This window comes from Arachis ipaensis, chromosome B2, assembly GCF_059453495.1.
Source record: "Arachis ipaensis isolate K30076 ecotype BB chromosome B2, ASM5945349v1, whole genome shotgun sequence".
Lineage (NCBI taxonomy): Eukaryota > Viridiplantae > Streptophyta > Magnoliopsida > Fabales > Fabaceae > Arachis > Arachis ipaensis.
Genome location: NC_142437.1, coordinates 7,128,318 through 7,150,967, shown reverse-complemented (window position 1 = coordinate 7,150,967; position 22,650 = coordinate 7,128,318). Strand labels below are relative to the sequence as shown.

Genomic DNA, 22,650 nt, shown 5'->3' with positions numbered 1-22,650 from the left:
AAATACCCGTAAACATAAGAGGACACAATTTTTCTAAAGAAATGTGGGCAAGACGGTGATCCCACAAGTAAAGTGTAGATGGAGAAGAAATAGCACAGAGATTTGATGCAGAAGGAACATGAAGATTCTCGAGGTCAAACAATCTTCCGACCTTACATTCGTTCCTGATGATCTGTCCCATCCGACGATCCTACACACGACAACTAGAAATAGAGAAATTGACATCAAAATCGAGATCAACAAGTTGACCAACAAAGATAAGATTAAAGTTTAATTTGAGAATAAAATAAGTATCAGGAAGATTAAGATTTGACTGTGAAATAAAATCCTTATGTGTTGCATGCAAGAGGAAACCATCAGCAGTGTTGACAGAAGGTGCATTTATAGTAGTAGACAAAGATGAGAAAAGATGACGAAAATGAGACATATGATTAAAGCAACTAGAATCAAAATACCATTTACAATTACTTGGAGGAGTGGAAAGAGAAGCAGGGGTATTATCAGAAAAGGAGAGAAATTTTTTAAGGAGAGACTCAATGTAGGATGGAGAGACAAAAAGTGGGTTGAGAGAAGAAGAGTTGGTGGATTCAGTAGCAGCAGCAGCAGTAGAAGCAGGCACATTCTTATAGTAGTTGGGACGAGATTGATACTTGTTTTTATCTGAATGTGTGAGCAAGTAGGACAGGTAGTAATCAAGTGTTCTAAGAGCTTGCAATAATGGCAGAACAGTTTTGGATAATTGGAGCCAATGTGACATTTTTGTTTTTGACATTCAATAGAAAGACAGTATGAGAAGCGATGCCTAGAACGGTTATAGTTGCGACAAAATTTACCCTTTCTGTCTGTGCCAGCAAAAACAGTTTCACTCTTAGAGCGAGTCAATCCTAGGCGTATTTCTTTAGACTTAAGACGAGGAAAAGCATCTTCAAGAATAAAAAAAGAATTCTGATAAAGAAGAGAAGCTCTAACTAGCTCATAGTCATCAGTAAGTGCCATAAGGAAATGTATATGAGACGTGTTCGGTTGCAATAACCCTCATATGCCTTAGCATTAGTTGAATCTTTAAGAATAGGCTCGCAAGAGGTCAATTAATCCCAAAGAATATTCATCTGAGCAAGAAAATAAAAAACTGCTTGTCCATGTTTTTGCTTAAGACTATGAAACTCCTTTAGCAGTTGATACTAATGAGAGATGTTAGAAATAGTATAACGTTTTGCTAAATGATCCTATACCTCTTTAGCAATTTCAAAATGTCCAAACCGTAAATAAATGCTTGGGTAGAGGTGTTGCGAAACCAAGTGATAATCTGGTGATTTTTCCTATCTCAATCTTTCAATTTCTCTGTAAAACCTTTCTCAACATCCTTTTTGAATTTGGAGGTCCCTTCTTTTGATTTTTTAGTCACAGTTGGCTTAACAGGACAAATAATATCACCATTCACGCAGCACCACAATTTGCGCCCTTTAAGAAATCCTCTCATGGCTTCAACCTAATGAGCATAGTTAGAGCTATTAAGGATAATAGGAATAGACTGAAAAACATCCGATTTTTTCATAATAGCAAATACAAAAATGAAAAGAGAGAAAAAACTGCAAGATTGAAGCAAAGAACGAGAAAACAGAAGACAAAATCGAAAAAAGTTCACTAAAAATTTTTAGGAGGGATCCCACTATGTGCCACATCATTCAATGAAAGATACATCGCAGCGTCTGAACGGAGGAAAAAAACACGTCAACGCTGACTCAGCCGAGCTAGCACACGGGTCAACTAATAGGCCGTATCGGGTCCAAATGTGGGCCTGACAGTCTGACACAACGGAACTCGGGTCACCGAATGGGTCAGATGGGTACAGTTGCGGGTTAGGTGGGGACTGGTGGGATCGCGGGTCGTGACACGTGGATAGCTTCTGAGCCATTGATCTGGGGCTCAATCTGACGACATTGGATGAGTCTGGAAAGGAGAAGAAAATTCGTTGCGCGGCGTGTCAAGGAGTTTCCGGTGACGGGTTTGGATTCGTTGGACTCGTAATGATGAGACGAAGACAATAGTATGGTCAATGATGAAGCACAACGTCAAAAAGGTGAGTAAAAAATAGAAACAAAAAATTACAAAAAGAGAGAACAAATAGGCTATGAACTATTTTTCATGGAGAAAAAAAATCTATATTCTTGATACCATGTTAGGAGGAAGAGAGTAATTTGAAAAAAAAGTTATCTATTATTGAGTGTATTCTAAATTTCTAATAATACAATATACAAGGATATATATATAGATGTTAGAAGAATCAAAACAATAAAAGCGTAATATTCTACAATAAATATACAGTTATATTAAATAAATATAATTGATGCTAACTGATCTTACAACAACAAAGCCTTGTCCCATTAGGTGGGGTCGGCTACATGAATTAAACGATGCCATTGAGCTATGTCATGTATCATGTCTACAGAGAGACCGTTTACATGTAGATCTCGTTTGACCACCTCATAGATTGTCTTCTTAGGTCTTCATCTGCCTTTCACCCCTTGTCCATCTTCCATCTCATCCACCCTCCTGAATGGGTGTTCTGTTGGTCTTCTTCTCACATGTCCAAACTACCTGAGACACGATTTTACCATCTTTTCCACAATGGATGCTACTCCAACTCTCTCCCTTATATCTTCATTCCTTATTTTTATCTAATCGTGTATGACCACTCATCCATCTCAACATCTTCATCTCTGCCACACTCAGCTTATGTTCGTGCTCCCCTTTGGCCGCCCAACACTCCATACCATAAAGCATAGCTGGTCTTATAGCAGTGCGATAGAATTTACCTTTAAGTTTTAAAGGCACTTTTTTGTCGCATATAAAACCAGATGCACTCTGCCATTTTGACCAACCTGCTTGGATCCTATGATTTACATCCTGTTCAATTTCTCCATTATCCTGTATGATGCACCCAAGATACTTAAAACTTTTAACTTTTCATAGGATGTTTTCTCTAATCTTCACCTCTATATTAGCGTTTTTCCTTCTCAGACCAAACTTACATTCCATATATTCCGTCTTGCTACAACTTATGCACAGACCATACACTTCTATAGCTTCTCTCCATAAGTCTAACTTCTTATTTAGGTCTTCCCTTGACTCTCTCATAAGGACGATATCATCAGTAAAAAGCATGCACCATGGCACAGGCTCTTGGATGTGCTCTGTGAGTACTTGTAAGACTAATATGAAAAGGTATGGACTTAAGGATAATCCCCTGGTGTAATCCTATACCAATAGAAAATTTCTTTGTCACACCACCTTGAGTCTTCACACTAGTTGTGACCCATCGTACATGTCTTTAATTGCACGAATATATGCGATCGTTACTCTCCTCTTTTCTAAAACCTTCCATAAGACCTGCCTTGGCACCTTATCGTACGCTTTTTCCAAATCAATAAACACCATATGTAGATCCCTTTTATTACTACGATACCTCTCCATCATCCTTCTTAGCATGTATATCGCTTCGGTGGTTGATCTGCCTGGCATAAATCCAAATTGGTTCTCTGTTACTTGTGTCTCTTTTCTCAACCTCCGTTCTATCACATCTTTCCATAACTTCATGGTATGGCTCATGAGCATGATCCCTCTATAATTTCTGCAACTTTGAATATCCTCCTTATTTTTGTAGATAGGTACCAAGATGCTCTTTCTCCACTCATCAGGCATCTTCTTTGATTTTAAAATCTCATTAAAAATCTTGGTTAATTAGTTGATGCATTTTCCTCCAAGGCCCTTCCAAACCTCAATTGGGATATTATCAGGTCTTACTGCCCTGCCATTTTTCATCTGCTTTAGAGCCTCTTTTACCTCGAAGTCTCGAATCCTTCGATAGTAGTCAGAGTTTTGATCTTCTTCTCTTGTGCATAACCGACCAAGGCTCAGAAGAATCTTATGTCCTTCATTAAATAACTTGTAGAAGTAGCTCTTCCACCTTTCATTTATCTTCTCCTCTTGAGCCAGCACCTCTCCATCCTTATCCTTTATGCACTTAACCCGATCCAAATCTCTCGTTCTTCTTTCACGGCTCTTTGCGATTCTATATATACCTTTTTCTCCTTCTTTCGTGCCCAAAAACTGGTAGAGACTCTCATATGCTCTTGTTCTTGCTTCACTTACAACCATTTTTGTCTCTTTCTTAGCTGTCTTATATTTTTTCCAATTATCTGCATTGCGACATAAAGACCACTCTTTAAAGCACTCCCTTTTTATCTTTATCTTTTCTTGTACACTTGTATTCCACCACCAGGACTCCTTGTCTCTTGGTCCTATTCCTTTAGATTCACCAAAACTTTCTTTTGCTACTCTTCTAATAACTTCTGCCATCTCCCTCTACATCTCTTCCGCGCTTCCATTCCCATCCCACTTTGCCTCTTTTCCTACCCGTCTTAGGAAGCTTCTTTGTTCCTCACCTTTCATCCGCCACTACCTCGTCCTTGGGTTCTTTGTATGATGTCTTTTCTTCAACTTTTGCTCAATGTGAAAATTCATGACGAGCATCCTATGTTTGTTGTCAAACTCTCTCCCGGGATAATTTTACAATTAATGTAAAATTTTTGGTCGACTCTTCTCAACAAGAAGAAGTCGATTTGAGAGCTTGTCATGCCACTCTTATAGGTTATAAGATGTTCGTCTCTCTTTTTAAAATATGTATTTGCGATGAGAAGATCAAAGGTTGAAGAAAAGTACAAAATAGTTTTACCCTCGGCATTGATCACCCCAAAATCATGGCCTCCGTGAATACTTCCATATCCAGTCACTTCTTCTTCCAACATGGCCATTTAAATCTCTTCCTAAGAAAATCTTATCTCCCAAAGGTATGTCTTGGACCAAACTCTCAAGATCCTCCCAAAACCTTATCTTGTGTTGTTCGTCCGAACCCACTTGCGATGCATAGGCGCTAATCACATGAAAAGCACCTCCCTCCACTATAGGTTTGATAGACATGATCCGATCTCCCACCCTCTTGACATCTACTACGTCCTTCTTCCACTGCTTATCCACAATAATACCAACCTTATTCCTATTCTTCACCTTTCCTGTATACCAAAGTTTGAAACTGGAAGCATCCAACTCCCTAGCCTTCGCACCAACCTATTTTGTTTCTTGTAGGCACATAATGTTAATCTTCCTCATTGTCATGGTGTCCACCACCTCCATGGATTTTCCTGTTAGAGTACCGATGTTTCATGTCCCAAATCTCAACCTTCTGTCGCTCCGACCTTTACCTTTTACTTTGTAAACTAGTTTATTTACCCTCGTCCGTTCACGAAAACGCGGGATCCCTTGCTCATTTAACACTACATCCGAGCACCGATGAAGCGACTCTTGCTCATTTGACACCGTACTCGAGCCATACAACGCGTTGCTTCCGGATAACGACCTAGTTTTAGCGCAATAATGTCTTTGATTCATATCACAGGGATTCGACTATGTTTTTATGTTGGTTGTCGAAGACCTAACACAATCCTCGTCCTTTATCCTGACTTGGGACCGGCTATGTACCATAAGTATAACATAGGCAGAGTTATGCTAACTGATCTTAATTAATTCTAATTATACTCTAACAATTTAGATCATTATTTTAAAAAATAAAAAAGAATTATATGAAATTAATCATAAACGAATTGGAAGTGATGGAAAAAAAGAAAAAAGAAGAGCAATTTTTTTTATTAAACTTGGCTATGTTAATTTCAGTTTATTGATAAAATAATACTAACATTGTTTTACTCATTTATTTAATTGAATGTTGATGATTGATATTTTTATATTTTAGAGATTCACTATTCAAAAGTTTACTAGTAATAGCTTTCTTCGTAAAAATATATGTAATATATTCCTACATTTTTTTTTCTAATTTGATATATGAAAAGGATCACTAAAAAATTAAATTAATTATTTACAAAGTTAAATCTTAAATAATAATTAATTAAAATAGATGCATATCAGTTATAAATAATTTTAAACATATTTATATATCATGTTTGTATACATGTCCTTCTTGTATATTCTAATATAGGGTAATATAATGTATATAATTTAAGTGAACTGCTTGATTCCAAGTTGGGAGCCAAACAATGAATGAATTATGTCTGACCTATAGAAGATAGTACTAACTATTAAGTGTATTCAATATATTTTAATATTCTTAAAATATATTGAATACATGTTTTAAGAATATTTCTAATAATTTTTTTAAATATATTTTTGAGAAAAACCTAAAATAGTCCCTATAATTATCTCGAAAGACAACAAGGCTCTTAACAAAAAAAAATCCAATCCGACCACTGACAATTACTTCGAAAGGACAACGAGGTTCCTGTGTCAAAAAAAAAGAGTTAATGTTGTTTTTTTTTACACAGAGGCTAATCAGTCCCAAAAAAAATATCACAGACCGGATTGGATGTTTTTTTCTTGGAGGTCTCGTTGTCCTTTCGAAATAATTGTCAGGGTCGAGTGGTTATTCACTCTATATTTTTTAATAATATTAAATATGCTTTAGCTTACAAACTAGGGTGTCCTTCTTTTTATTTAATATATGTTTAGAAGTATGTAGATATGGAGGAGGTAGGTGAATATCATTAGATGTATTAAATTACATCAAGTTCTTCTAATAAACATAGCACAAGTCAGTGGTTGAGAAGACTCAGAGGATCCATAATTCGATATACTTGTGGAGGTAGTTGAATATTATTATTATTATTATTATTATTATTATTATTATTATGCTATAAAATGAGAGCGTGTGAGATACTTTAAAGACATCATTGCCAAGTGTCCATACATAACATCATACTTTCAAAGTTTCCATTCATAGTGTGATTTTCATTTTTTTTCCTCTCTTGGAATTGAGATATTCGGATCCATTTCTAAGGAAACTTGAAATTCCAACTGAAAATTCCAAAGATGTGTATGTAACTATGTATGTTCATCTATAAATGTTATCATGTCCTTTGGTTTGTGGCAGAGAATTTAATGGCTTTTTAGAAAAACAATCATTCATTCAATTTATTACACATACCTGTCAACTTTCAACTACTTATCTATAAATATCATCCCAAGATAAAGACACCCCAAAGTTTTTAGCACCATGCTTTGTCCTCATCCTTATTCCTAGAGAACAAAGCAATGAAATTTGAGTCAATCATCATCATTTATTAACCCAAAAAAAAAAAAAAGGATAGTAGCTGAAGAGTTTTCTGAATACTCTTTTGTTCTCTCTATATGTGTGTATCTGTTTATAATTCAGCATCCAATCATCCATAGTAGCAGGTGAAAAGTTCAGATTTTGAATTGTGTTGGGGACTCAAATCACCAAAATAGTGATGGTTTTGAGTAAAAGAAGTGTTTTTGGCACCAAGATTGAGATGGGGTTTGGCTTCATGGTTTTGGTTTTGGTGGCTTTATTGTTCAGTTTTAGTCCTATTTGTGTGTTTGGGGAAAAACATGGAAACCCTCAGAACCAGAAGAAGCTGAGGTTTGACAAAAATGGAGAATTCAAGATTCTTCAGGTTGCAGACATGCACTATGCTAATGGAAAGTCCACACTCTGCTTGAATGTGTTACCTTCACAGAATGGTTCTTGTTCTGATCTCAACACCACTTCTTTTGTTCAAAGAATGATCCTTGCTGAGAAGCCTAATCTCATTGTCTTCACTGGTATTGTATAGTATATATATAGTATTCACTATTCAGTTCTTGTTATATCTTTAGATTTTCATGTCATTTCTTTCTAATTATTATAGATATCTTACTGTTGTTTAACTTTCCTTTTTTCTTTGTTTCGGGTTCCGGGTTTAGGATAACAGGGTGTTTTTTAAGTAAATTTTCATTTTAACCCAAATCGGCTAAAATTTGAATGAATTTGTTAAAAGACTTTTAAAGAATATATGGATTTAAGGTTTCTAGTTTTGGTAAAAAAATAGTTCACACCCCAACATTTACTAATCAAACTATCAAAGACAAAGATCATGGAGTGTGTATATACATATTAGTTTTTAGTTTGTAATTTACTTTTTCTTCTAATTCTAATCTTTGTTTGTATGGGTAAACAAGTTATAATTTGTATTTAAATACATTGGTATGATGACAATGGATAAAAAAATAAGTGACAGATACAATCATAGTAACTAAAATCTAGATTTTCTTCTTAAACATCTTCCGATATTACAATTTTAAATGAGGTTTTACGTGAAATTTCGATTTTCTCTGCCTTGGATACAACAGAACAAAGATAGTATAAGATAACTTAAGGTGCAAATTTTTATTGTGATGTGGCAGGTGATAATATCTTTGGTGCTGATTCCTCGGATTCGGCGAAATCAATGGATGCTGCATTTGCTCCTGCAATTGCATCAAACATTCCTTGGGTAGCTGTTTTGGGAAATCATGACCAAGAAGGATCCCTGCATAGGGAAGGAGTGATGAAATACATTGTTGGTATGAAGAACACATTGTCTCAATTCAACCCTTCAGATGTTCACACCATTGATGGTTTTGGAAACTATAACTTAGAAGTTGGAGGAGTTGAAGGCACTGATTTTGAAAACAAATCAGTGCTCAATCTTTACTTCATTGATAGTGGAGATTATTATAAGGATCCTTCAATTTCTTTTTATGATTGGATCAAGCCATCACAGCAACTCTGGTTCCAACAAACATCCGAAAAGCTCCAGGTACTGTTCTATTGTTTGGTTTTGAAAACAGAAAAAGATTGAATACTGAGAACAGAAAAAGACTAAACACAGATTATTTGTTACTTGTGCAGAAAGCATACAAAAGTGGACCAATGCCTCAGAAAAACTCTGCTCCTGGTCTTGCATACTTTCATATACCATTGCCTGAGTATGCTAGTTTTGACAAATCAAACTTCACAGGTGTCAAACTTGAACCCGATGGCAATGGCATTAGTTCTGCTAAAGTGAACTCCGGCTTCTTTGCGACATTAGTCCAAGCTGGAGATGTGAAGGCAGTTTTCACCGGCCATGATCACCTCAATGACTTCTGTGGTAAGTTAACCGGCATAAACCTATGTTATGCCGGAGGATTCGGATACCATGCATATGGAAAGGCTGGATGGTCTAGGAGATCAAGAGTGGTGGTAGCTCGCTTGGAGAAGACGCCGGAAGGAGCTTGGGGAGATGTCAAGTCAATAAATACCTGGAAACGCCTGGACGATCAAAATTTTACTCAAATTGATGGACAAGTCCTTTGGAGCAAGAGCTTTGGAAGTAAGATATCCTGGAATACTTGCAGTAATCTTTTGGCTTTCTTGTTACTAAATTATGTTACCAAATTTTCTTAGCATATTGCAAATGAAAAATCATCATGTTGTTACTTTAAGAGAAGGGGGAAAGTGGGATATGGAAAATTATTGTGTTGTAAACTAAAGTCCTCTGAAGGAAATTAGATAAACAATGCTAAATTATTATGTGATTTTAGAACAATGTTTATTGCATAATTATGAACTACCTATGGTTTTTGTGTTATGTTCTTGTCATGTGAAAAATCAGTGCCTAGAGGTTCATCATGTTCTTATTACTAAAAAAATTAATGTGCTCTATGTTGTTCTTTTTTGGATTTCATTGCAGGAAAACCATAGGTGAGACAAACAAAATAGTGGGGAACTTTGAGAATCTAAAAAGTGATGCAGACAAGTGATAGTATCCACATACATGACATGAAGATGATTTACCTTGGAGTTTGTTATAAGTTGCTATAAATTATATTGTTGTACTTGTTAAGATGGGGATGATTCATCAATTTTGATGCTATCTAGCAGTTAATTTTTTTTTGTCTTAAGCTATAGTAAATGAAAAAATGTTAATTTTAATTTTTGTTTTATATTTTTTTGGGACCACAATATGATTTGCAATTAATAGAGCAAAAGCATTTTCATGTGTGAGCATATGCTAAATTCTTTAGTGGTGAATAATAACTTAAGATATAATTGCTGTCCTATAATCTATGCAAAAATTGTGGTTACTTCTTGAATCTAAAATAAGAATTTGTACATTCAATTATCAATCTGTGCATGACATTGATATAGAAGTAGCCACATTAGTTACAAAACCATGTTTCATCAATGTTTCTCATTACAGGCTTGCACAATCTCACTCACAATTGTCCTTAACATTCTCACTTGGGGGTGAAAGCCTGAAAAATAGTAAAACATAAATAAGATCATCAAAAAACAAAAACATAATTGGAAATTGAAAGTCAAATTATTCAATCTAAATAAAAAAATCTTATATAGATACAAATCTAACACGTCATATCTAGACATGTTTACGATGAACATGTCTGAATATGAAGAGCTAGACTTGTATCTATACAAGAATTTCTTGATTGGTTCAACTTACAGCGAAAACAGTAGCATGGCCAGGATCAGCAAGGTGTGCAAAGAGGTTGTCGATAGGGCCGGTGCCGGTGTAAATGTGCTGGAACCATGCTCCCATGACAGCCAACATGGCCAACCTTCCATTCTTGATCTCCTTTGTTCTCAACTCCTTGATCTTCTCAGGTGAACCGCTTCCCCATCCGAGAGGGTCAAACCATAGGCCGCCGGGATACCCTACATCAGTTCCGGTGAGCTTGTTGTTAGGGAAGATAGGGTCAGTGTTAACACAGCCTGGCTTGATGATATCAGCCCATCTTCGTCCCTCGGCCCAGCCGATGAAGATGAGCTCAACTATGAAGAGTGTGGTGGTGTCTGTGAAGTACTCTTGCTCCCCAGCAGTATACCATGAAGGTGTGTTTAGGATCCCAATCTTGGTTAGGAATTCCGGGATGAAGATGCCGGCGGCGCCTAACATAGCCCATCTGCAGTGCACAAGCTCTGCTTGAACATTCCATCTTAGGCTCTCTGGGTCAGATCCTGTTGAATCACAACTAGCTCTTATGAGTTTACGAGTCGAGTTCTACATTTCGAGTTAACCTTAGCTCCACGAGTTTAGGTGAACTCTCGAATTTGATAAAAATACTTGTATCGAGTTCATTTCAAGGATCTTCCTTAAAATGAATAATTTAGAAGTGTACATTCATCTTAAGAAAAATGTTCAGATGAAATCATTTGATTTGAGAATTTGATGAACATAAGAAACTTCAAACTTGGTCTAAATATTCTAATGGGTACTTCTAAGGATGCTAATTAAATTTCTATTAATCTCAACATTCTTAACAAAAATCACACATCAAACTTCATACCTTAATATCAATTTAGTATCAAACCATGAGTAAAAGTGAAAACAAAGAGTAGATTTTCAGTGTGAAAACTACAAATTCTGATTCAAAATATATATCAAGTTGACAAACTAGAACAACAAACTATCAATACATCCAAACAATACTGAAAAACAATGTATCTCGACAATAGATTGTCAAAATACATCGTTTTTTTAGTATTCTACTTTATCTAAATCGACAATTATTTTGAAACAGAAGTTACACAAGAATGTAAATAAAGTTAAATCGAACGCATCCGAATTAAAATCTGCAAATTGATTCACAGTTACCAAGTCCTAGAGGATCAAATCCAAAGTCTCCGGGGAGACTGCCATCGAGCCAAGGCGGAGGAGTGCTGCCGGGGAACCAAAGAGGCCTATCAGGATCAGCTGCTACACACACTGTGGTGCTGGATCTAGCTCCAGTAGTTGGTGCTGTGAAGTTGTTCAACTTAAGCTTCCTTCCACTAAGAAATGAAGCTTTTGTGGTTCCCAACTGTGATCCATTCTTCTGAGAACTGCATACACAAAAAAAAAATCAATCACCAAATCAGCTATGTATATTCTATATATGTAATTTCGTATTCTAACATATACTTTATACGAGTGTCAAATCATAGCTAGATATACAATTATGGTGGAAACTAAGGTGCAGTTAACATCATGCGAAGATGATAGCTGAGAGTCGATAGATAATAATTTAGTCAAATTAATTATTTAACCACTCTCAACTATCAACTTCTAACTTCACGTGAAAGTTATCTGCACCTGAGTTTTCACATATAATTATTTTTGTGTCAGAATTTCTGCAACAAAAAAGTTTAGAATTTAATTCTTAATACTTGTTCTTTTGAATAAAGATAGAATTTAACCTAATTTATGCCTTTCATTTGGATCAATGCATGACAAATCTTTTCACATACTATTAACCAATAATACACAAAATATGATTATGTTCCAACTAATTTGACTCATATAGATGCTCTTTCCGTTCAAAAATACATGTGAAATTGATAAGATTGGTGTATGAAAAAGTCATAGTATCTAATACATTAAACTTTTCATGTAACAAATTTTATTAAGCAATGTGATAGTTATTCTTGGAAGAAAAAAATAAAATAAAATAAAATATAAGAACATGATGAAGAAAAGATTGTGGTGGAACTTGCCTTGGGGAAGAGATGGCAACAGCTGCAATGGCAGAGGAAGCACAAGCAGAAGCCATGGCTGAGGAACCCAGCTTAGTTGATGACTGAGGAAAAGAAAAGGAAAATGCAATTATTATTATAATTATTTTTGGTTACTATATGCAAGATTTTCTTATCTCAATGGATAGGTATGGGAACTATAAATTAGATGGTGTGTTGCCACGTGGCATGTAGAATCCAATTGGATAGATTTACATGGGAAAAAAAATCAGAATCTAGTGGTTCACATTTGAGAATCTGAGACAAAATTCTGTGGCACCGCAAAATAATGGATCAAAGATCAATAATCAATTTGTGGGACGATATAGGTCTCTTAAATTAAATTAAAATGAAAAAAAGAAAGAATAAGACCAAGTTGACTTAACTCACTTCACATCCACTTTCATCAAGTATATATATATAATTGATAAGAATTCTCTTGTTAAGACTCTGTGAACAATTAAATAAAATCTTAGATTAATATTAGAACAATCACAATGATTTAAAAAAAAATTTAATGTCCAAAAATTTTCTGAAAAATAACTGCTGGATTATCATTTATTTAAGAAATAGATGTGATAGAATGAAAAAAAAAATTAAAAGACATTTTTTTGTTTTGATAAAAAAAAAAAACAAACAATGTCAATTTTATTTGAAAGAATCAAAATTTTTTTATTTATTCTAACTTACTATCTTCTAATAAAAATTTATTAAAGTCCGGTTGCGAGGTCGAAATATTAAGTATGAATCATAGTTCTAATACTTTATAAAATCTATTTTATATATTCCGTGCTCCAGATACTAGAAAATAATATCTGACGGGATAAAACCATCTCTATTAAGATGACAGATCCTTTATTTTTGTTCTGTATTTACAATAAGATCAATTAGAACAAGTCACACACTCATATTTCAGAAATAAAGAAAGAACGAAATTTCACGGTCAAACTACCAAATTCAAAATGAACTGAGCTAGAAATAAAAAACCAAAATGGGTAAATTTATCCCTTTTATTTAAAAAAAGATATAAATAAAAAGATAATTAGTCGGTTCTTATGAATCTAATTCATGGTTGAATTAATTCACATTTTCATCAAGTTTCAAGATTTTTTCACATTAGAAGACTTGATCACAGAATCTCTAAAAAGTTTGAGGTTGATTGAAAATATTTGAACTATAAATACTTGATTAAAATTTTTTTGTAGTGTAAAGTTTTTTTACAAACTTTTAAATTTACAGCAACATAATTAAAAAATGTTTAAAATTATAAGTATCTAGGGTAATTAAATATGATATATATGAGAAAATAACAAAAATTCTCTGGTAACTGGCTAGCATAAAATTTTGAATGTATAATCGGTAATTATTTTTTGGTTAATTATTAGCTGATTTTTGTTATTTCTTAATTGAACCGAAATAACTATAATAAAAATAATTTTATAAAGACAAATCTAACTATATTAGACCCACTTGTATTTACAAATTAATTATGTAAAATTAGATTAGTTGCAGTAGTTAGTTATAAACGTTAGTTTTTTACTCTTCAATCACTTGTATATAAAATCTAATCTCTCTCATTCATTACTTGATGAAAATGAAATCATTTTTCCATTTTCTGAAATCACTGGTTTAACATGGTATCAGAAGAAATTTTCTAACTTTACCTCTCTCTTCCGCTCTCAACACCACTTCTTCTATCCTCTTCAAGCTTCTTCCAGAACCTTTCTTTTTCCTTTCTTGCTACCAATTTCTACATCAATGGCGGACCCCTTCTTTCTCGCTCCGGCTGATCAACCGAACTTGGTGTTAGTAACACAGTAACTTACGGAAGAGAACTATCATTTTTGGAGCCGTGCCATGAAGAAAGCCCTAAATGCGAAACGCAAACTCGGTTTCGTTACTGGAACCATTCCCCGGCCTGATCATGCGCTCGATCCAGAGCAATTTGAGACTTGGCAATGTATCAATGATGTAGTAAGTACCTAGATTTTGAATTCTGTGTCCAAAGAGATTGCTACCTCGCTAGTGTATGCTGATTCTGCTGAAGAGCTTTGGAATGATCTTAAAGAAAGATTTCAACATGGAAATAGCCCTCGAATTTTCGAAATCAAAAGGGAATTGATGAATTTACATCAAGGTGCCCTAATAGTCTTGCAATACTTTACGAAGATCAAGGTCCTTTGGGAGGAATTGAACTCTTATCGCCCAGTCCAATGCAATTGTGGAGATGCTAAACGCCTAAACCGCTTCAAGAATTCTTGCAAGCTGAGTATGTGCACTATTTTTTCATGGGTTTGGACGATTCTTTCACGCAAAACAGAGGCCAGATCTTGCTTATGGAGCCCTTACCTGCAATAAACAAAGTTCTGTACTTCTGTCCTTAGTGGTTCAAGAAGAGAAACACCGCTCTTTGGGGAGCCCATCAGTCCCGAATCAACTTACCTTCTTAGCAAGAAACCAGAACATATCAAATCCCTCAGGAAAAGGAAGGGGATTCACGAAGAAGGATAGACCTTTGTGCTCACACTGTGGATTGCTTGGATACACAGTGGACAAACGTTACAAAATACATGGTTATCCACCAAGCTATGGCAAAGGCAGAGGAACTAGACAATCTGCGCACAATATTACTGATAACGTCACTGAGGCACAGTGTCCAGAATCCAATTCAAGCCTAACTCTGAGTGCAACTCAGATCCAGCAGTTAATGAACTTGTTGAATAGTTACAAGATTCAAGAAATACCAGTAAATGCAGCAACTGAAGTGTCTACTCCAGCAGGTATTGTCCTCAACACCTCAATCTCAAGATCAAAACTATCAAAACATGATTGGATTCTTGATAGTGGAGCCACTATCCATATTGCTTGTGATCTATCCCTTTTTCATTCAGTTCACCTATCTCAGAATTATTCTGTTTCACTCCCCAATAATGCCAAATTCAAAGCCAAGTTCATCGGCACTGTCATTATCAGTTCAACCATCATCTTAAAAAATATTTTATATGTGCCAGATTTTAGTGTCAATTTGCTCTCAGTGTCTTCCTTCCTTAAAGCCACTATACTCATAATAATAATTAACTCTTGTAATTTCACTATTCAGGACAACAAGTCACAGAAGAAGATTGGGAATGGTGAGCTTGATGGAGACTTATATATCCTAAAAGCTTCAATTCCCTCCAACCAATTGATAATACAAAAAGATAATCATAGCATAAATTTGTGCAATAATTCACAGTTATGGCATTCTCGTTTAGGTCATGCTTCAAATAAAGTTTTGAACTCTCTTACTTCGGTCTTAGAATTTTCAAATAAAGATAGTTTGCTTACGAAAAAGTCTAATTGTCATGTCTGTCCATTAGCAAAATTCAAGCAACTTCCTTTTGAATCCAACAATAATTTGTCTTTATATCCTTTTGATCTTGTACATTGTGATGTATGGGGACCTTACCATGTTCCAACCTATAATGACAGGAGATATTTTCTTACATTGGTTGATGATGCTACTCGTTTTACATGGATTTATTTGCTAACTAACAAATCTGAAGCTGCAGCATGTATGAAACAATTTTACTCATTGATAGAAACTCAATTTAACAGCAAGATCAAGTGCTTCAAGTCTGATAATGCCAAAAAGTTAGCAATCACTGATTTTTTATAGGAACGGGGAGTCCTCCATCAATTTTCTTATCCATACAAACCTCAACAGAATGCAGTAGTGGAAAGAAAACATCAACACTTGTTGAACGTGGCCAGAGCCCTCTATTTCCAATCCCAAGTCCCCATTGTTTTTTGGGGAGAATGTGTTTGTACTGCTGTTTTTCTAGTAAACAGAACCCCAACCCCACTTCTCAACATGAAGACTCCATTTGAGAAACTCTTTAAAAAACAACCAAATTATCAAGCTCTAAGGGTTTTTGGTTGCCTTGCATATGCTGCTACAAAATTAGACTCCAGACCTAAGTTTAATCCTAGAGCAGACCAAACGGTCTTCTTGGGATACAAAGGCTACATGCTTTACAATCTCAAAACAAAATAATTCTTCATCTCTAGAGATATCATCTTTCATGAAGAGACACTACCCTTCACTAAAAGCCCTCACACCTTTATACTCCCTGACCCGTTTGATCACATTCCACTCCCAAAAGTCACTGATGACTTAACACTCCCTAATATTCCTACCACAGAGAACACACAATGCCTTTCAACAAACTCCTCTAGCTCCCACCAAAATGCCTCACATCAAACAGCTCCCTCCACCAATTCTAACCCACCCCGAAGAACCACCAGGACCATTCAATTACCAAGATACCTAAATGACTATGTATGCAACCTTAATACACCCTACCCTATTACCAACTACATAAGCAACCATAGACTCAACCACATCTACCATGCAGTAATCTATCAAGTCAGTACTATACCTGAACCTCAATTTTATCACCAAGCAGTACATCACTATGAGTGGCGGCAGGCAATGAAGGAAGAGCTGGACGCTCTGGAATCCAATCACACTTGGGAGTTGGTTCCTCTACCTCCTAACAAAAAGGCAGTCGGTTGTAGATGAATTTACAAAGCAAAGCTTAAGACTGATGGTAGTTTGGAAAGATACAAAGCCAGGCTCGTTACCAAAGGTTACACGCAACAAGCTGGCATTGACTTTAAAGACACATTCAATCCAGTAGCCAAGGTCTCGATAGTTAGAGTTTTACTCTCCATTGCAGCAGTGAAAAACTGGAATTTCGTGCAATTGGACATAAATAATGCATTTTTAAATGGGAGTTTGGATGAAGAGGTCTACATGGAGATTCCTTTGGGGCATCCAAAACGAAACCAAGAACTTGTATGCCGACTTACTCGATCTCTATACGGCCTAAGACAAGTTTCCCAGCAGTGGTTTAATAAATTCTATTATACTCTCAAACAACATGGTTTTCGTCAATGCAAGAGTGATTATTCTTTATTCTCTATAGGAGAAGGCTCCTCAATCACCTTTTTACTTGTCTATGTTGATGACATAATCATTGCCGGAGTAAACAATGATATAGTACAACAAATACAGCAAAGGCTTCAATCAGTCTTCAAGTTAAAAATCTTGGGAGATCTCAAATTTTTACTAGGGTTAGAGATTGCAAAATTCAGAAAAGGAATTTTACTTACACAGAGGAAGTATACTTTGTCTCTACTCGAAGACACTAATTTTCTACACTGCAAGCCAGCTTTAATTCCAATGGAAGCAAACATTAAATTGAGGGCCAAAGAAGGTGACAAGGTTGAAGATGCATCAGCCTATCGAAAATTGATTGGACGACTCATGTATCTCACAATCTCTAGACCAAACATAACATTTGCAGTGACAAAACTAGCCCAGTTTATGTCTGACTCAAGAGTTTCACACCTCAATACAGTTCACCAAATCTTAAGATATCTCAAAGCAGCACCGGGTCAAGGTATTCTTTTCTCCTCAAACTCGAAGTTCAACTTGTCAATCTACACTGATGCAGATTGGGAGAGCTGCCTCGATACTAGGAGGTCTACTATCGGCTACTGCACTTTCTTGGGGGATTCCTTAATTTCGTGAAAAAGCAAGAAGCAACCTATTGTATCAAGAAGCTCAACCGAGGCTGAGTACAGGGCTATGGCCAATGCTGCTTGTGAAGTTGTTTGGCTGACCAATTTACTGAGGTTCATGGATATCACCGTTGAATCTGTCATGCTTTTTTGTGATAACCTTTCAGCTATTCAATTAGCCTCTAATCCAACCTTCCATGAAAGATCCAAACATGTTGAGATAGATTGTCATTTCATTCGCGAGAAGGTTGAAACCGGGTTCATCAAGTTAGTGCACATTCCAACCAAACATCAATTAGCCGATATCCTCACCAAAGCCATTTCAAAACCTCAATTCCTTTTCCTCATGTCCAAGTTAGGAACATACAATTTGTATGCTCCAACTTGAGGGGGATATTAGACCCACTTGTATTTACAAATTAATTATGTAAAATTAGATTAGTTACAGTAGTTAGTTACAAATGCTAGTTTTTTACTCCTCAATCACTTGTATATAAAACCTAACCTCTCTCATTCATTACTTGATGAAAATGAAATCATTTTTCCATTCTCTGAAATCACTGGTTTAACAAACTAGAAACATTTGTAAAATATAAAGTATGTAGATTGTGTCATTGTACTATTATAGAAGCAAACGTTTCTTTGTTTTTTAATTAAAAGGTTTAATTATTCTGCAGGTTTTTATAGTTTCACCGAATTTTCAATTAGGTCCCTATATTTTTTTTCAATTGGGTCCCTGCACCTTAATATTTTTTTCAATTAAGTCCCTGTTAACGTTTACTGTTCAAAAAAACGTTAGTGAGTTGTGAAATGACTTATTTACCCCTTCTCTCTATAAACACTCTATGTGTCTGAGTTATCTGAGGTTTCTCTTCTTCTCCGTTTTCCATTTTCAATTTTCATCTTCCCCAAATTTACGCCTCAAAGTCAAGGAACCTCATTCATTCTCTCTTCGGGAAGATGTGTTTCCAGGAGCTCCAACCCGAAGGAAAGAAGACATCTGTGTTTCTATGGAGAGGCAGTAACCGTCCGCCATTCCTCAGCCGTTTCTGACCATGGTAGGAGGTATGTTACTTATGGGAAGATACCAAAATGCAACTTTTTTTAGTGGATTGATGATTTTGGGTGGATTGAGGTTGATGGCAGTGCAAAGAATAGGTGGCCAAAGGAAAAGGAAAGGCAGATTCACTGTTTTTGTGGTGACACTCTGAGTCTTCAAATTTCAGAAACAACAAAGAATCTTAATAGAAGATTTATTTCTTGCCCTAACAAAAGATGCAAATTTTTTGAGTGGGTTGATGAAGTTGGTGCAAGAAGTAATGTGTCTGCTGCTGCTGTTGGAGTTGTTGGAACACAAAATTCTGCTAAGTTGGAGGGTGAAATATGGAAATTGGATGCACAAGAAAGAAAGATAGAGAGACTAAACGTGGAGATGAAGAGATTAATTGTTGAAGCCAGAGAAATAGATGCTTGTGTGGGTAGATTGGATGACAATATGAAAATTCAATGTAAAATGCAATATATGCTATTTATGTTTTTGCTAGTCTTAATAATTAGAATGTGGTTTGCAAGAGTTTAGAGTTATCTGAAATTGTAATGTAAGAGATTCTATGGCTTCAAACTAATTAAAGCTAATTATGTTTAGTTTGAATAAATTTTGCATTTTGATGTATTTTGTGTGTGTATAACAATAAAATGATAGTTGGAAAAAAACTTTATCAATGTGAATATTTGAAGTTCTACAATTGACAATAACTTGCAGAAAAAAGTGGCCATATAATCTGCCACATATATAGGATTTTCATTAAATAAGTGTTCCTGTAAACCATACGTATACAAAATATCACAAAATAAGTGGTCATATAATATGCCACATACCTAATCCAAAATAAAAATTCAAGAAGTGTAACAATTAAAAGTGGTCCAACCTAATTCCAAAACATCAAAATAGTGGTCATATCCACATAATAAACAGTGACCACAGAGACACAAAACATGACAAAATATACTATTTAATAGCAACCCCAACAATCCTAACTATAAATTTAATCAGACTTCAGTCATCACTTAGGTCTATATATAGATTAGGTGCCCCTTTTTGCTTCCTCACTCCTAACTTTAGCCGCCCACTTCTCCTCACACCAAATACTTTTGTCATTGGTAAAGGTTGAGAAGATGCTCTAGGTGGTTGCTGAGAATCTACACTTGCCACATCTAGGAGAGGCTGGGAGGCTGGCTCTTCAAGAGGTAAGGCTTGTTGTGAAGATCCAGAAGGTGCTACAATAGGAGACTCATAATTCACTGCATCGGCAGCTGTGGTTGGAGCCTAAGAAGCTGAAGTTGCAAGTATGGGAGGTGGTTGAGTAGAGGCAGCAACAGCAGGTGTGGTGGGTAGCTGTTGTGAAGATGCAGGTATGGTGGGGAGTGGCTGTGAACATGCAGCTCTACCCCTTCCTCTACCCCTTCTTCTGCCCCTTCCTCTGCCTTTGCCTACTCCTGTTTGCCTTATTCTCTCAGATCTACGGATATTCACACTAGATCTATTGTTCCTTTGGATGCAAACGCCATCCACCTACACTTTCCTTTCTTTCCTCTATAGCCCACTCTACATCTAACCTTATCATTCTTGATATACCTAATGTCCCTTCCATTCAACAAAGCATGCTCTCTAATAGTATCTTTAAACTGACCAAGTGACTTGAACTCCAGCCCCACCTTAAACACATATTTTCTACTCATCTCAGCCTCATTGTATTTAGGATATCTTCTCTTCTTAATAATATCATCAGAATCTCCCTTATAACTATCAATATCTTCAGTTTCATAACTCTCAGAAATCTCTCCAACTTCAATATCATCCCTAACAGTGGCATCATTCACAGCAGCATCAACACCAGCAGTTTGAGCATTGTCATGTTCATTTAACGGGCCATCAAACCCCCTAAAAGCATTTCCAACTCCACCATCATTTCCATATTCAACATCAAACTCAAAATGATCCTCATGGTCTCCATCATCAGTACTGTCATCAAATCTATCCTCCTCACTAGATGCTTCTGATTCACCTTCAACTTCTACTTCTACGAAACCACTGCCACTGTACTCAGCTTCGTCTGGAACATAATCCTTATCATTCGAACATATCTCAACACCATTACCTTCCCTGTAGCCATCAACAACATACACCGAGCAATGCTTAACAGTCCGTGGCACTAACAACCTACCCATTCTCATTGCATCTCCATCACTCATCAACTCTCTAAGACCTGAGCTCAATTGACAGCCTGGTTCACAGTACCATATTTTAGCATACCCTTTGTACCCTAACTTCTGTCTGCAGCTCACTAACTATTTCTTGCAAACTCCATTCATCGAGCTCAAAATGCATATCTTCTAACACCCTTCCTCCCAAATATTCTAGCCCATTTCCTATATCATGAAACTTGCCACCGTGATGTATGTCTATGGTAAATTCCAAATCCCCCATCACTACATTAAAAAAAACCACAGAAACAAAATCCATTTAAAGTAGCATCATCACAGCAACAATCAAGAATAAACAAAATTTATCATTAACAAAATTAATTTATATTTCAATTCACCAATTAACAAAATTCATGTACAGAAACATCCATATTGTAAATCCTAAATCAACCTTTATCAAAACAATCCAGAAATCAATTCAAGGAATAGATATTCAACTAATGTCATATTAAAAAAAAAATTAGCATACACATCAATTTTTAAAACTGAAAAAAGAAGCTTTTTTTCCTAACCTGTGTTTAGAGAGACAGTTTGAGTGCAGGGAGATGGAGCAGACAAACAATGCGGGGACAGTACGCCAGGCGCTACGAGGCTCCGCTCGGTACGGCGCAGCGACGGCGATGGGCTTCACCGCGATGGACGACGACGGGGAAACGCGCTGACCACCTCCGAATGTATCAGAGCAGACCAGACCGGCGCACAGAGAAGGAGGTGACGGACGGCAGACCACCAAGCGTTCCTTGGAGATGACCCCAGCGATGGATGATGATGACGACCTGAAACAAGGGAAGCAGGAGACGACTGACGCGTTCTCCACAAAGAACCTTAGGGTTTCTTTTTTTCCTTGGGATAAAATGCAAGGGGTGCTTTGGGTATTTTGGAATAATACATGTTTGTTCAGCTAGCCACTCCATCCAAATGACAAGAATATTCGTTTTTTACTAAGAATATTCTGTTATCTTTAACGTTATACACACGGCAGGGATTTAATTGAAAAAAAAATTAAGGTGCAGGGACCCAATTGAAAAGAAAAAAAAAGTATAGGAACCTAATTAAAAATTCGGTGAAACTATAAGGACCTACAGAGTAATTGAACCTAATTAAGAAAACGTAGCTTTTTTTTTTTTTTTTTGGTTTCCCGCGGTATCTCTTAACCCGACAGGTCAAGAACTAATCCGTCGCGGTACTGAGCTCCATTTAAGGGTTTGCCGGTGGTCAATGAGTTGCTGCATGCACAAGGCGGGATTCGAACCCCTGACACTTGCTTAAGCGGACTAGTGAGCTAACCACTAGACCAACCCAACTTGGTTACGTAGCTTTTTTATATATGGAAAAAGGGCATCAAATTTAAATGGGCCGATTTGGGCCACTGTAAC

The 22,650-nt window shown here is 36.1% G+C and overlaps 2 protein-coding genes across 3 annotated transcripts; one reads left to right on the top strand and one right to left on the bottom strand.

Moving 5' to 3' along the window:
• Nucleotides 1–6,792: 6,792 nt before the first annotated feature.
• Nucleotides 6,793–9,940, top strand: LOC107624723 (putative inactive purple acid phosphatase 29). 2 transcript variants are annotated; one of them, XM_016327164.3, is made up of 4 exons: nt 6,793–7,692; nt 8,314–8,708; nt 8,801–9,263; nt 9,624–9,940. In XM_016327164.3, exons 1-4 carry the CDS (start codon nt 7,359–7,361, stop codon nt 9,632–9,634), a joined length of 1,203 nt encoding a protein of 400 aa, XP_016182650.1. In that variant the 5' UTR covers nt 6,793–7,358; the 3' UTR covers nt 9,635–9,940. The 2 variants fall into 2 exon arrangements, with proteins under 2 accessions (XP_016182650.1, XP_016182648.1); XM_016327162.3 differs by lacking the exon at nt 9,624–9,940 and having other exon boundaries at nt 6,797–7,692; nt 8,801–9,517.
• An 88-nt stretch (nt 9,941–10,028) lies between these two features.
• LOC107624729 (chlorophyll a-b binding protein 7, chloroplastic) lies at nt 10,029–12,854 on the bottom strand. The gene is made up of 4 exons (XM_016327165.3): nt 12,425–12,854; nt 11,547–11,773; nt 10,395–10,909; nt 10,029–10,188 (listed from the first exon to the last, which is right to left on the bottom strand). Exons 1-4 carry the CDS (start codon nt 12,478–12,480, stop codon nt 10,171–10,173), a joined length of 816 nt encoding a protein of 271 aa, XP_016182651.1. The 5' UTR covers nt 12,481–12,854; the 3' UTR covers nt 10,029–10,170.
• Between the last annotated feature and the right edge of the window lie 9,796 nt (nt 12,855–22,650).

Coding starts and splice junctions, on each gene's coding strand:
- LOC107624729 (XM_016327165.3), bottom strand. CDS start 12,480: ATGGCTTCTGCTTGTGCTTCCTCTGCCATTGCAGCTGTTGCCATCTCT. Junction 11,774..12,424: donor GTTGCCATCTCTTCCCCAAG/GCAAGTTCCACC, acceptor TTGTGTATGCAG/TTCTCAGAAGAATGGATCAC. Junction 10,910..11,546: donor ATTTGATCCTCTAGGACTTG/GTAACTGTGAAT, acceptor GTGATTCAACAG/GATCTGACCCAGAGAGCCTA.
- LOC107624723 (XM_016327162.3), top strand. CDS start 7,359: ATGGTTTTGAGTAAAAGAAGTGTTTTTGGCACCAAGATTGAGATGGGG. Junction 7,693..8,313: donor TAATCTCATTGTCTTCACTG/GTATTGTATAGT, acceptor GTGATGTGGCAG/GTGATAATATCTTTGGTGCT. Junction 8,709..8,800: donor AAACATCCGAAAAGCTCCAG/GTACTGTTCTAT, acceptor TTACTTGTGCAG/AAAGCATACAAAAGTGGACC.